Raw genomic sequence first — 15,225 nt, 5'->3', positions numbered from 1 at the left:
CTGACACAAAAAAAACAAAACAAAACAAAACTAGAGTTCTAGTCTTTGCAAAGAACTCCGACAGATACATATACAGAGCTACTGTTGTGTGCCAGACTCTAAGCTGGTAGATCGTATGCTACTTTATTTAAACTTCATAAACATGCTTTAAAGTACAAATTATGATACATTATATATATATATATTTTAAAAACTGAGATTCAAAAGGACACTTCATTCATTCTGCAAATATTTATTAAAGGCCTACTATGTGCCAACCACTGGGGATAGAGTATTGAACAAAGCAGTTCCCTGCAACTATAAAAAGAATGGCATATTGTACTTTACATGTCCCCTTACCAAAATCAGAGGCACGTACAGCAGCTGTCCGAGAGAAGGACCTCAGGCCAGTCAGGCTTCATGTTAAATATAGAAAACCCCTAAAAATAGCCGTCCAATCACCAACAGGTGATTGGCTGCAAAAGAGGAGAAGGTAACCCAGGCCTCCGCGAAGGAGAGCGGAAGGACAGTGCTGTTCCAGCACCCTCGCCGCGATGGCTTTGCCCTTGAGGTCCTTGAGTCGGGGCTTGGCGAGTGCGGCCAAGGGAGACCACGGCGGGGCAGGAGGTGAGGGGGTCGCGCCTGACCCTGTGGCTTCTTGCCCTTGCGCGTCGGCACCCCTTCCCGCCTCCAAGGCCTGCCCGGGAACTGGGGACACCCCCCCCCCCAGCGGCTGATTCCCCAACCCTGGTCCCTCTGCAGCCCTAACGGCCTCTCTGTCGCCCTGCCTGTCCCCGCTGCAGCCGGTACCTGGCGCCTCCTGACCTACGTGCTGGCGCTCCCGGGCGTGGCCCTCTGCTCGCTCAACTGCTGGCTGCACGCGGGCCACCATGAGCGCCCCGAGTTCATCCCCTACCACCACCTCCGCATCCGCACCAAGGTACGGGGTGCGGCGCTCAGACGCGGGTGCGAGGCGCGGGGTGCGGTCTGGGCGCGGGGTGCGGTCTGGGCGCGGGCGGGGCTCGAGTGCGGGGTTTGGGCGCGGGGGGCGCGGGGCTCCGGGGCCCGGACTGACAACCCGCTCCCGGTCCTCTCTCCACAGCCCTACTCCTGGGGGGACGGCAACCACACTCTCTTCCACAATCCCCACGTCAACCCTCTGCCCACCGGCTACGAATAGCACTGAGGCCCGGGTGGCTCAATAAACACGTGGAAGCTGTGTGTCCCAGGCTCGGTGAGGACCGCCGGGAGGGGCGGGGCGAGGAGGGGCGGGGCGAGCTGGCTCCGCGGAGCCCCGCCCCCGGCGCGCATGCGCACTAATAGGCCTCCCCGAGTCCTTATCTGGCACGGCCGGGGGTCACATCTTTCAGTCTTGCTAATAATTAGGTCTCTAGGCTCTAAACGGCTTTCACAATGAATCTGGGAATTCCGACTAACTGGAAAGAACCCTCATTTCAAACATAGGATCTACAGCTCTGTGTGGGAGCCTGCGTGACCTAATTCCGAGTGTGGGATCTTTCAGTCGCTCTCCTTGAGCCCCTTTATTGGGAAATCAGACGCTCCTCTCGGGAAGCCTGGCGTCCTGGGATCCCATTCGAGGGGGACATTGGTTCACACCAGCCCTGGACATTTCATTCACCCACGTCCGCTCATTGTCCGTTGCTAAGGAGTCTGAAGCCTGCGGTGAAACCCATTACCGACACACACGTAAAGAAACCTTTTGGCTTCTTCCCCTGGCTCTCCTCACAGCACCACGAAGAGAAGCCGATCCCAGGCCGCAGAGAGAGAGAACATTCTCTCCAGCCACAAACAGGTTCCCCAGCCCTTCCTAGAACAGCACTCCGCCCTGCATAGAGCTCGGCCACACGAGGACAATCGATTAGGAAAAGCCTCGTTTAATGCGACAATTATCCTCATACATAGAAAAATCCATGCCGGCCTCATGCCTGCTTTGGTTAAAAGTGAGTTGCCACTGAAGAAGTTTGGCTGATATGTAAAAACCTAAACATCTTTCCAGGCCGTGGGAAGGTGGTGTATCGGCGAGGGAGTTCCTCAGGCCAGTCCAGATCTATGCAGAGCTCGTTCCCACAGAAGCAGATAGACAAGGCTAAGGCTAGACCAGCCCATGGGGGCGGGGATACACGAGGAAGTGGATTGTTAGGACGTCGGCAAATCGGGGACCTCCCCGCTGAGTGTGGCAGTGTCTTCTGGCTTGTCGCCCAGCATTTCTCTGTACTGACGTTTGAAGAAGCCAAGCTATGAAGGGAAGTAAGTCAGAAAATCTGGGTGAGGGGGCAGGCGGGAAAGCTGAGGGTGAGGAAGAAGCTGGGTAAGGGGAGGCGGGAAAGCTGAGGGTGAGGAAGAAGCTGGGTAAGGGGAGGCGGGAAAGCTGAGGGTGAGGAAGAAGCTGAGAGAGCATAAGGGAACTGAGCTGACTCGTGTCTGTGGGCCAGAACACTGTGTGGGCAACAGTGCCCACGCTCTGGGTGTCTGCTGTGCCCTGTGGACAGCGGTTATCCACCTGATCGAGGGCAGGTTCCCGGGTCAGACAGGCACGCGGACATACCCTGGCCGCATTTCTGTCTTGTCTCAACTACCCTGTGATGCAGGCGTTATGATTTCAAAACCAGGGAACCACCCCAGAGAGGATGAGCAGCAGCTCACCCGACGTTCAACAGTAAGACGGAGCGAAAACGCGCACCCTCTGGGTGCCTGATCCCTGGCCCGAGTTCTTCCCGCTGCACCTCCCGTTGGTGGGAGGGCGTGGGCTGGAGGCTGGCGGTGTCCAGTGCGGGATGAAAACACTCACCCTGTAGAGTGTCGCTGTGATGAGGACCAGCAGCAGCAGTCCGCCCGCAGAGCTGCCCGCGATGAGGGGGATGGGATCATAAACCTCATACTCTTCTAGCACCATCTCCGTCTGGTTTGGGGATCAGAAAGTATTGGGCCTCTTTTCCAAGACCCCACCTAGTTTCTCCAGCTTTTTTTATTATTATTATTATTCATTTTTAGAGAGGAGAGAGAGAGGTAGAGAGAGGGGGGAGGAGCTGGAAGCATCAACTCCCATATGTGCCTTGACCAGGCAAGCCAGGGTTTCGAACCGGCGACCTCAGCATTTCCAGGTCGGTGCTTTATCCACTGCGCCACCACAGGTCAGGCTAGTTTCTCCAGCTTTTAACTGTTCCCCTGCTCCCCCAGGTAGGGCTCTAAGAGGTGAGATGCAGAAGCACTCATGGGTTTAGGGACAACAGTCCCACCCAGGAACCTTTGCCCCCTCCCCCCCCCCCAGGCCTGTAAGCCCCCCACCCAGCGTCTCAGACTGAGCATCAGAAGCCCTCTTACCAGCCTGGCTACCGCCTACCACACAGTCACTACCTGGGCTCTCAAAAATGCCTCCTGTCCCGGGAGCTGGGAATACACAGCTGTGTCGAACGTGATTTCAGCCACACTCACGACTGATACCTTCTTCTGCAATGTCTGCAAGAGAGGGCGGGGCAGCTGGGAAACGAGCTGTGGGCAAGCTCAGGGTCAGAGAAGTGGCCTAGCTTGGTTCAGGGCGGGCACAGGCCCCGGGGGCACCGCCTGAGTGTGGGGGAGGGGCCCGCCGTCGGGCCCACACACCTGGCTGACCCAGCCGAAGCTGAGGTTGCCCCTCAGGATGAAGTCGAGCTCCTCCCGGATGCCGAAGGAGGGGACGTCACAGCGGAACCTCTGGCAGTCGGCCACGGAGCAGTCCTGGGGGCAGGAGAGCAATGAAGTGAAGGAGGGTCTTCACTTCGGAAAGACAAGAGAAAATAAAGTGTCGGCTTTGGGCTGAGGAGTGGGTTAACAATTGTAGGACATCCGTGGAACTCTGCACCCTAGCGCTGTGTTTCCCCGTGTTCCCCAGTGAGCAGCGGGCCCTCCGCGGCGGTCCCGGCCCTTTCTCACCAGCACAGGGGTCCCTGCGATCGGAGCCTGGAAGCCAGAATGCTGGGGAGCTTCCCTCTCTGACACACAGGAGACACTCTAGTGAGAGAGAGAAATAGTCACGGAGTGATAAGAATGTCACTGGTAAGAGGGTGTGAAACACTGTGGGACCAGACCCTGGAGGCTGAGGGAAGCCAGGCAGACACCTGCGAGGGGGCCACCACAGCCACATCCCACACGGCGACCCCGTTCAGCACAACGGGGACCCAGAAGTGAATGCTGACGGCCAGGTCTCGCTGACTCAGGTTATTCACCTGCAGGAAAGGGAGACAACGTTACTGGGGTCCCCAGAGCACCCCAAGTCTCACTTCTTTCTCTCCTGGCTCTACCCCCCCGTTCCTCTCCCTCTTTCTCCACCGTCTCTCAGTGTTAGCAGCCCCACGGGCGGGCCGGCGTGAATATTCCCTGGGCTCTCACGCGATACTGATGCTCAGCTTTCCTGCTCTTCTCATCGGACGTTGAAAAGTTGAGGTACTTGCTGGATTCTTCCTTCCTGGAGAGAGAGGGCTTGTTGGTGGAAAACAGCCCTGGGCCCGTCCTCAGCTGGGCCCCAGCCTGCCGCAAGGGCTCTTCCAGGCCCAGCAGACGACCCAGGGAAATGACGGCGGCCCCCACAGCCTCTGCAGCCTCAGCTGCAGCCCCTCCCCGCTGTCCTTTGCCCAGTTCACCCAGAACTACGTGCTGCTCATCCCTCAGTACACTGGCTCTGTCACGGCCCTGTGACTTGGCTCAAGCTCTGTCTTCTGCTTGCAGTGTCTTTACACACTCGTTTTGGAAAATATCACTTAAAGGCCCAACTTAAAAATCACTTCCCATAACAGTTAAACATTCCCAGAGGGGCAATGTGTTCATGCGCCCTCTGTAGATTTGCTTACTCTAGTCCACCGGGTTTCAACTGGTATGCCACAGGAATTTTTAAAACATGCAACACCTGACTATTTAGTCAGGGGCACTGATCTCTTTTCCCTTAGATGGTCAAATTAAAAAATGACCACAGCCAACTCAACGATATCCATCTGGTGTGAATGAATCGAAAGTGTACCTTTTTTTTTTTTTTGTCCTATCAGCAAAAAATATGATATAATTTTTGTCATGCTACAGGATTTTAGTAATTAGGTTATGTGTGCCATGAGATGAAAACAGTTGAAAATCACTGCTCTAGTGGATACGTGGTTGGCTGCAGGTTAGGCCTGCACAGGCTGCTGTAAGAACACATAAGCCTACGGAGACTTGAAGGAGAGGTGGCCAGAACACGCACAACAATGGAGCGTGAGCCCCTCCACGATGGGAATGAAGAAAACTATCCTGGGGCCGTTAAATAAATGTGATGGAAGGTGGCACGTGAACACAAGCCCGTGGAGTGGACATGACTGGTTCTGGCTGCGGGTGGCTTTCCATCAATCCATTCATCCATCCTTCCTTCCTTCCATCCATCCATCCATCCTTCCTTCCATCCATCCATCCATCCATCCATCCATCCATCCATCCATCCATCCATTGATCCTTTCATCCATCCATCCATCCATCCATCCATCCATCCATTGATCCTTTCATCCATCCATCCATCCATCCATTGATCCTTTCATCCATCCTTCCATCCATCCATCCATCCATCCATCCATTGATCCTTTCATCCATCCATCCATCCATCCATCCATCCATCCATCCATCCATCCATTCATCTATCCATGGCCTCCTTTACTAAATATTTACCCTCTGCCAGGCTGTATGCTTGGCTCTAGAGAGTCAACAGTTAACAAGTCATCAACATTTCTTTCCAGACCCCACAGTTTCCCCACAGATGTGGCCGTCAGCTTGATGATTAAGAACATAGGAGCCAAACCACCTGGGTTCACACCTTAGGTCCACCACTTCCTACTTGAGAAATTTAAGGCAAGCTACTTAACCTCTCTGGAGCCCCGTAGGTTTTTACACTTTAAAATAAGCATGCTGATGACAATGCCAACCCCGACCGGAGCTGTGACGAGCTGTGTAGCAGTGCCGTACGTGATAGAATTTATTTTTCCCTTCAGTGTTGTTTGTCTTCCTCTCTGCTCCCTGCCCCAGACCTTTTCTTTCTGTGCTTCGGTTTTCTCACCTTCAGGTCTTCTAGTGCTAAGTCTCTTCATATTTGAGTAAATCACTCAGCCTTCCCAGTCCTTAGTGAGGTATGTAGTATGCCCATTGGCACAAGCTCTGGACCTTGTAGGTTTGATTCCTGGTTCTGCCACTTACAGCTGAATGACAGGGCAAGTTATTTAACCTCTTGGTTTCTTTGTTGGTAAAAAAAAAAAAAAGGGGGTGGTGGTGGTGGTAACAGTACTCTATCACAGAGGTGTTAGAAGGATTAAATGAACATAAATACGTGTAAAGTGCTTAATGCCTGGTGCATCGTAAGTATGTAACTGTGAGCTATTACAAGCTGTAGCATTTCCCCGTGGATAGAAGGGGAAGAGGACATGTGCAGTTCGGAAGGGCATCGACACCTCCCCTAGAAATGTATACATCAGGAGCAAACTTTCCCGTGGCAACATTGTAAGTTTCTGACCCATTCTCTAAGCCTCGGGCTCAGCCAGGTCGGTGGAGTTCCTGCCCGGCTTCCAGCCCCCCCCCCCCACTCCCCCACCACCCTCAGAGCCCGGAGCAGCATCCCCGCCTGCCTGCCCCGACTCCCCCACCGCCCTCAGAGCCCGGAGCAGCATCCCCGCCTGCCTGCCCCGACTCCCCCACCACCCTCAGAGCCCGGAGCAGCATCCCCGCCTGCCTGCCTTGCCGCCTGCCTTGGCCTGGGGCCCTTGACGACCTTCCCAACGCTTTAGCACATCTCTGCTCTCCTCTCAGTTTTGTGAAACTTGACCTTTTCTTTCCTTTCTGTGGTGCAAGACCATATCCTGTTGGGCACAAGTTCCCACTTGAGAGTGCTTAGAAAAGCCTCCGCCTCAATCTAGCAGCTGAGCTTCTGCACGTGTGTTTAGCACAGAGGGTAGGATTGGCTTCGTGCCAAAGGAGGGCTGCATCTCAGAGAGAGAGGAGGGAGGACCCAGTAGCAGCAAGGTCTGTGTGTGTCCTGCCAGCAGGCCAGTTCGTCAGTGAAGAAGCAAGAATCATGGCACAGGCACACCTCAGACACATGTGGGTCCATATCCTTACCACCTCTATAAAGCAAGTATTGCAATACAGCGAGTCAAAGGAATATTCCGGTGTCCCAGTGCATGTCAAAGTCCTATTTACTTTATACTGTGGTCTATTAAGTGTGCAATAGCATTACGTCTAAAAGCTAATCGTACCTTAATTAAAAAATAGCATTATTGGTCCTGACTGGTGGCTCAGTGGATGGAGCATCATCCCAATGTACCAGGGTCACAGGTTCGATCCCCAGTCAGTACACACACAAGAAGCAATCAATGAGTGCACAACTAAATGGAACTAAGAGGAACAGTGAGTTGATGCTTCTCTCTCTCTCTCTCTCTCTTTCTCTCTCTCTCTGTCTCTCCCTTCCCTCCACTTCCCTTCCTCACTCAAATTAATGAAAAAAATTTTTTTTAATTTTAAAAATGGCCCTGGCCAGTTGGCTCAGTGGATGGAGTATTGGCCCAGTATATGGACATTCTGGGTTTGGTTCCCAGTCAGGGCACCCAAGAGAAGTGGCCATCTGCTTCTCTTCCCCTTCTCTCCCTCTTCCCCTCCCATAGCCAGTGGTTCAATTGATTTGAGTGTTGGCCCCAGGCACTGAGGATAGTTCGGTTGGTCCAAGCGCATCAGCCTCAGGTGCCAAAAATAGCTTGGTTGATTCAAGCATCGGCCCAAGACAGGGTTGCTGGGTGGATCTCAGTCAGGATGCATGTGGGAGTTGGTCTCACTATCTCCCTTCCTCTCACTTAACAATTTTTTTCAATGAAATAATATACATATATAACTTTATTGCTAAAAAATGCTAACCATCCTCTGAACCTATTGAAAAAAATGGCACAGACCTACCTGCTTGACGTGAGGTTGTCACAAACCTTCCAGTTGTAAAAAACACAGTATCTGGGACATGCAAAGTGCAACCGAACAAGAGCTGTCTGTATATGGTGTTATGGCAGAAACAGATGGCTGGTCACAGTATGTACGTGTGAGGAAGCAGGGGGGCCAGTTTAGATACCCATGCTCAAAAGAGCAGGCTGGGCTTCAGGGGGAGGCACTGGTCAGAGGTCCACGGGAAGGGCCGGGGATTAATCACCTGCTGATCACTGTGTAGACAGCGTATTTCACTGGGAGCGCCAACTGGAAGGCAGTCCTGTTCGACGTAGGCTTATTGTTCTCACTGGAGAGAGGGGGGAGCCCAGTTGGGAAGGAACCCGGGGAGGAGTCCCTGGGTGGTACAGGGGACGAGAGGGTGAAGGAGGCACCACACCTGGCCTGGACTCACCTGCTGACATCGGCCCGCAGGAGCAACCTGTCTCCCAGGTTGGCCTTGTAGGAGACATCGAACGTGACTATGAAGGTACTCTGAGGGAAGGAGAAAGAAGGGGTGGGGACGGGGAAGGTCACGGCAGAGCGGCAAGGAGGTGGGTCGGGACAAGGGAGAAGAGAGACGAAGATTTGGAGGTAAGAACGGACCTTACTGCCCTCCCGGAAGATGGGGTGGTCGATGCTGCAGCTGCTGCTCCTCAGGTCCTCATTCCCGGGGGGCACTGCCTCACATGCCAGGTGCAGTGGGCGCCAATGGGGCTGCTTCCAGAGGAGGAGAATGAGTTCAAAACTGTTACCCGCGTGTATGTATGGGCTCGATACATAACAGTGCTGGCACGACGGAGCAGTGGGGGAGAGGACAGGCTTTTCAATAAGTGGTCCTGGGAAAACTGACAGTACAAAACACAAACAACAGCAATATTGGATCCCTACCTCACTCCGTTCATTAAAATAAAGTCCAACTAAATTAAAGGCTTAAATGTCAAAAGGCCAAATTATAAAGCTTTTAGAAAATAATATAGGGGAATAATTTTTTTTTATTACCTTGGAAGAGAGAAATACTCCTTAAATACTAAGATCCACACATAAAAACACTAAAGATAGTCAAGATGGCGGAGTAGGCAAACGCCGTGTCACCTCCTTCCACAACTATATGTAAATTACAACTAAACGACAGAGAAACCATCACTGAGAACCAGCTAAAATTAGCTGAATAGCCAGGCCAGGTAGCTCAGTTGATTACAGCATAGTCTCAGTATGCCAAGATGGCAGGTTCGATCCCTGGTCGGGGTACATACAAGAGTGAACCAATGAGTGCATAAATAAGTGGAACAACAAATCAATGTTTCTCTCTCTCTAAAAATCAATTTTAAAAAAGACTAGCTGAATAGAAGTCCTATAACTAAGGATATACAGAAGAGCCGTGTGGAGACTGGTAGGAGGAGCTGAGACATGAAATGGGCTGCTCCCATACCCACGTGTGGTGGTTAAAAATCAGGAGGGATGCCTGATTGGTGGTGGCACAGCAGACAGAGCATCAACCCAGAACACTGTCATCCCTGGTTTGAAACCCCAAGGTCACCAGCTTGAGTGTGGGCTCATGGCCTGAGCATGGGTTTGCCAGCCTGAGTGTGGGGTTGCTGGCTTGAGTGTGAGATCATCAATATGATCCTATGGTCACTAGCTTGAGCCCAAAGGTTGCTGGCTTGGAGCCCAAGGTCACTGACTTGAGCAAGGGGCACTAGCTCAGCCTGAGCCCCCAGTCAAGGCATGTATGAGAAGCAATCAATGAACAACTAAAGTGAAATGACTACGAGTTGATACTTCTCATCTCTATTCTTCTTCCCTTTCCCTTCTCTAAATAAATAAATAGGCCCTGGCCGGTTGGCTCGGTGGTGGAGTGTTGGCCTGGCGTGCGGGAGTCCCAGGTTCGATTCCGGCCAGGGCACACAGGAGAGGTGCCCATCTGCTTCTCCACCCATCCCCCTCTCCTTCCTCTCTGTCTCTCTCTTCCCCTCCTGCAGCAGGGGCTCCACTGGAGCAAGGTTGGCCCGGGCGCTGAGGATGGCTCTGTGGCCTCTGCCTCAGGTGCTGGAATGGCTCTGGTTGCAACAGAGCAACGCCCCAGATGGGTGGAGCATCGCCCCCTGGTGGGCATGCCGGGTGGATCCCGGTCGGGTGCATGCGGGAGTCTGTCTGACTGCCTCCCCGTTTCCAACTTCAGAAAAATACAAAATAATAATAATAATAATAATAAATAAATAAATCAGGAAGGCTAGCTTGACTGTGGAGCTTCCCTCTGAGGAGCAAGGTGTCCCAGCCCCATACCAGGCCCCCCACCTTAGACTTCCAGAGCCAGGAAGAGGAGAGGTCCCCATAGCTTCAGGCGGTGAAAAACAGCCAGGATTGTGGCTGAGTGAGATGGGGAACTGCTGGAGTCCCGGGTATTCCTCTTAAAGCACCTGCATGCAGACTTCTTTGCTAATAGACTCACTTGTTCTGACCTTCCAGTACCAGGGCAGCCACTAAGCAGCACCAGGGACACTCGAAGAAGAACTGAACTGTCTGGGTTTAGCACAAGGACTAGAGGGGCAGCTTTCTCCCAGACAGAAGCCGTTATTCCTTCGGGGAGCCCTCCCCCTCCCCCAGCCAGCACGAGCAGGCGGGTGTCAAGCCTGAATCTCCATCAGCCTGACTAACACCGTTCACCCTGCCCTGGTGATTCCCTGAAACCTCCACCCCACCCAATTTGGGGGCCCGCCCAAGCCATTTTCAGTGGTTTTTCCATACAAACAGCCTCTCTTGGCACAGATTTCGGACCTTCCTAAAATTTCTCAAACAACCAGCATCTGTCCTGGGCATGCCCTGTACCCCTTGCTAAGCAGCCCCAATGCTGGCACTGGTTGTGGCCAGCCTCCATTCACAGCTTAGCCTCTACGAGGCACCTCCAAGCCCAGCACCATTGGCAACCATCTGCATATCACTTTGTAAATTATACCTAGTGGTCCTGGGCAGGAGCTGACCTGGGCTTGCACCTGAGACACTCCCAAGGGGCCCCAGAGGCAATGTGCCCAGTGGCTAGCTTCAGACCACACCAGATACCACCTAGCCACCTCCACAGACAGTACACCCAAGGGGCAGACTGGGCAGGCACCAGAGTCCCACTAAAGTGTGTCCTCCTCTGTGGGGTCAGCCCCCACACAACAGGGCCTCTGCTATAGTCAGGGCCAGTCCTCACAGCCAGCCAACCTGAGAGTCGACCCTCCCCCCTATTGACATGTCAGCAGTAATCAAGGCTCAACTATTACAGGAGGGCACACACAACCCATACAAGAGAAACCTTGGAACACCCAGATCAGGTGTCCCGGGAGACTGCACCACTTGGTCCCACAAAATACTTACTACATAAGCCCGCTCTACCAAGACTGGGAGACACAGTAGGTCTACCTAATATATAGAAACAAACACAGGGAGACAGCTAAAATCGGGAGACAAAGAAAAATGACCCAAATGAAAGAATAGAACAAAACTCCAGAAGAAGAACTAAACAAAATGGAGACAAGCAATCCATCAGATGCAGAGTTCAAAACACTAATTAAAAGGATGTTTAATAATCTTAGGGAAGAGTAGATAAACTTAGTGAGTTGTTTGTTTGTTTGTTTGTTTGTTTGTTTGTTTTTAGGTAAGAGGAGGGGAGATTGTAAGCAAACTCTTGCATGTGCTCCAATCAAGATCCACCTGGAAACCTTGTCTGGGCCAATGCTTGAGTACTGAGCTATTTTAAGTGCCAGAGGCTGATGCCCTTGGAAACTGAGCTATCCTCAACACCCAGGGCCATACTTGATCCAACTGAACCACTGGCTGCAAGAGGGGAAGAGGGAGAGAAGGGTCTGGAGAGGCAGATGGTTGCTTCTCCTGTGTGTCTTAACCAGGAATCGAACCCAGGACATCCATATACCAGGCTGACACTCTATCCACTGAGCCAACAGCCAGGGCCTTAGTGAAAATTTTAACAAAGAGATAGGAAACATAAAAACAGAAACAGAAAACATAAAAAAGAAGCAGCGAGAAATGAAGAATATCATAATTGAGGTAAAGACTACCTCAGAAAGAATCAATAGTAGATTAGATGGAACAGGGGTTCAAATCAGCAATTTGGAAGATAAAGTAGCAGAAAACATTCTAACAGCAAAAGAAAAAAGAATTCAAAAAAGTGAGGATAGTTTAAGGGGCCTCTGGGACAACAGCAAGCGTACTAACATTCACATCATAAGGGTGTCAGAAGGAGAAGAGGGACAGCAAGAAATTGAAAACCTATTTGAGGAAATAATGATGAAAAACTTCCTTAACATGGCAAAGAATAAAAAAAAAAAAAAGGATATACAAGTTCAGGAAGCACAGAGAGTCCCAAACTAGATGAACCCAAAGAGGCCCACAGTAAGATACATCATGATTAAAATGCCAAAGGTTAAAGACCAAAAGAGAATCTTAAAAGCAGCAAGAGAAAAGCAGTTAGTTAGCTACACAGGAGCTCCCATAAGACTATCAGTTGATTTCTCAGCAGAAACTTTTCAGGCCAGAAGGGATTGGCATGAAATATTCAACATAATAAATAAAATAAAATAAAAAGGACCTACAATCAAAATTACTCTACTCAGCAAGGCAATCATTTAGAACCAAAAGACAGATAAAAAACTTTCCAAACCAAAAAAAAAAAAGTGAAAGGAGTTTATCATCACCAAACCAGTATTACAAGAAATGTTAAAGAGTCTTCTAAAAGAATGAGGAAGAGGAGTAGAGGAAGACAACAAGAAGAAGGAGAAACAAAAATTATGAATAATAAGGTGGCAATAACTACATACTTATCAATAATTACTTTAAATGTAAATAGATTAAAAACTCTAATCAAAAGACATGGTGTAACTGGATGGATAAGAAAACAAGACCCATATATACACTGTCTATCAGAAATCCGCCTCAGGACAACAGACACACAGACATTAAAAGAAAAGGGATGGAAAAAGATATTCTATACAAATGGAATGTAAAAAAAAAAAAAAAAATGCTGGAGTAGCAATATATACCAGACTTTAAAACAAAGGCTCTAACAAGAGACAAAGAAGGACCAGCAATTCCACTTTTGGGCATTTATTCAAAGAAACCCAACACTGATTTGAAAAGACATATGTATCCCTATGTTCACTGCAACAGTGTTTACAATGGCCAATATATGGAAGCAACCTAAGTGTCAATTGATGGATGAATGGATAAAGAAATGGTACAGCCCTGGCTGGTTGCTCAGTGGATAGAGCGTTGGCTCAGCATAGGAACATCTGTGTTTGATTCTTGGTCAGAGCACACAGGAGAAACAATCATCTGCTTCTCCACTCCTTCTCCTCCTTCTTCCCCTCCCACAGCCAGTGGCTCTATTGGTTCAAGCCTTGGCCCTGGGCTGAGGATAGCTCAGTTGGTCCTAATGCATTAGATTCAGGTGCTAAAAATAGCTCAGTACTCAAGCATTGACCCCAGACAGGGTTACCAGGTGGATCCTGATTAGGGTACATGTGAGGGTACAGGGAGTCTATCACAATATCTCCCCTCCTCTCACTTAAAAAAAAAAAGGAAGGGATTAAGATATGTAAATTTCCAGTTATAAAGACAGTCATGGAGATGTAAAATTTAGCATGAGGAATATAGTCTATAATATTGCAATCACTGTGTATGGTGTCAGATGGGTAGTAGACTCATTGAGGTAACTACTTCATAAATTATATAAATGTCTAATCAATATTTTATAAACCTGAAACTAATATAATATTGTATGTCAACTATGACTGAAGAAAAATTTTTTTAAATTTTTTATTTATTGATTTTAAAGAGAGAGGAAGTGAGGAGAGAGAAGGAATCATTGATTTGTTGTTCCACTTATTTATGCACTCACTGGTTGATTCTTGTATGTGCCCTGACCAGAGATTGAACCTGCCGCTTTGGTGTAGGGGGACAATGCTCTAACCAACTGAGTTACCCAGACAGGGCCAGAAAATAAAAATTAAAAAAAAAAAGATTTAAAAAGACACCAAAAGGAAGATTGATAAAAATCAACCACAATCAAATTAAGACATCCTGTGGACTAAAAGACACTCTAAAGGGACTGAAAAGACATGCAACAAAGACACTTGTTGGATACTTGAACACCTGTGACTGGAAAAGGACTCGTCACCAGAATATGTAAAGCACTCTTACAACCGAATAAGAACAAGACAGGCAACTCAATAGAAGAATGAGAAAAAGACATGGACAGGAACTTCCTAAAGGTAGAAATCCAAAGGACCAAGAAATATATGAAAAGCTGCTCCATGTTGTTAGAGAAATGCAAATTAAAACTGCAAGGAAATCGTATGACAGAAAGTTAAAAAGATGGATGAAAATTAACAAGGTGGACAAGGCCAAGAGTCGGCGTGGATGAGAGCCGTATATGGATTCTTGCTGTATTGGCCAAGAGTTTGCTTAAAGGCTTTTAATCACTGTAAAAGAAAAATAGAGGACTGGATGAAGAAGATGGGGCACATATATACACCATGGTATACTATTCAGCTAGGAGAAATGATGACATCGGATCACTTACAGCGGAATGGTGGAGTCTTGGTAGCATTGTGCGGGGTGAAATAAGCGAATCAGAAAAAAACAGGAACTGCAGGATTCCATACATTGGTGGGACATAAAAGCGAGACTAAGAGGCATGGACAGGAGTGTGGTGGTTACGGGAGGTGGGGGGAGGGAAGGAGGGAGAGGAGGAAGGGGAGGGGGAGGGGTACAGAGAGAACTGGATGGAGGGTGGTGGAGGACGATCTCTCTTCGGGTGATGGGTATGCAACAGAACTAAATGACAAGATAACCTGGAAATGTTTTCTTTGAATGTATGTACCCTGATTTATTGATGTCACCCCATTAAAATAAAAATTTATTTATATATAAAAAGAAAGAACTCTCATACACTGCTGACAGACGTGTAAATAGTTGGAAATGAATTGGCTTTACTTATGAAAATTCAAGAGACGCATGTCCAGGGATCGAACATCCCCACACGTGGCGTGTCCCTCCCACATACTCCTGCACAGGTACGCCAGAAGATGTGCTCAAGAAGAGTCATGGCCAGAATCGGGAAATGACTCAAATGACCGTCGGTCGCAGAGTGGGTGAATAAATTGTGGTATGGTCAAATGACAGAGCCGCTACAGAGCCATGGACATACTCACAGCCACAAGCAACAACACGAACGAGTCTCACAAACATAATATTGATGAAAAAAAGAAAGAGCAAAGA

The 15,225-nt window shown here is 49.5% G+C and overlaps 2 protein-coding genes across 7 annotated transcripts in view; one reads left to right on the top strand and one right to left on the bottom strand.

Annotated features, from left to right (window-relative positions):
* The first annotated feature begins 446 nt into the window (after nt 1-446).
* COX6A2 (cytochrome c oxidase subunit 6A2) lies at nt 447-1,200 on the top strand. The gene is made up of 3 exons (XM_066383341.1): nt 447-606; nt 783-919; nt 1,082-1,200. The coding sequence occupies exons 1-3, from the start codon at nt 534-536 to the stop codon at nt 1,157-1,159; spliced, it is 288 nt and encodes a 95-aa protein (XP_066239438.1). The 5' UTR covers nt 447-533; the 3' UTR covers nt 1,160-1,200.
* ITGAD (integrin subunit alpha D) overlaps nt 1,097-15,225 on the bottom strand; it is a 32,489-nt gene continuing 18,360 nt past the window's right edge. For 4 of the 6 annotated variants that reach the window (XM_066383334.1, XM_066383339.1, XM_066383340.1 and 1 more), the window contains 10 exons: nt 8,551-8,664; nt 8,360-8,439; nt 8,171-8,254; nt 4,366-4,441; nt 4,095-4,202; nt 3,910-3,987; nt 3,601-3,714; nt 3,355-3,456; nt 2,789-2,899; nt 1,097-2,235 (listed from right to left, as the gene is read on the bottom strand). In XM_066383334.1, coding sequence (XP_066239431.1) covers nt 2,137-2,235; nt 2,789-2,899; nt 3,355-3,456; nt 3,601-3,714; nt 3,910-3,987; nt 4,095-4,202; nt 4,366-4,441; nt 8,171-8,254; nt 8,360-8,439; nt 8,551-8,664 — 966 coding nt within the window. In that variant the 3' untranslated portion in view covers nt 1,097-2,136. The remainder of the gene's footprint in view (nt 2,236-2,788; nt 2,900-3,354; nt 3,457-3,600; nt 3,715-3,909; nt 3,988-4,094; nt 4,203-4,365; nt 4,442-8,170; nt 8,255-8,359; nt 8,440-8,550; nt 8,665-15,225) is intronic. The other 2 variants (XM_066383336.1, XM_066383337.1) reach the window with 2 other exon arrangements.

This window comes from Saccopteryx leptura, chromosome 4 (genome assembly GCF_036850995.1).
Source record: "Saccopteryx leptura isolate mSacLep1 chromosome 4, mSacLep1_pri_phased_curated, whole genome shotgun sequence".
In the NCBI taxonomy this organism is placed as follows: domain Eukaryota; kingdom Metazoa; phylum Chordata; class Mammalia; order Chiroptera; family Emballonuridae; genus Saccopteryx; species Saccopteryx leptura.
This window is presented reverse-complemented; position numbering and strand designations above follow the sequence as displayed.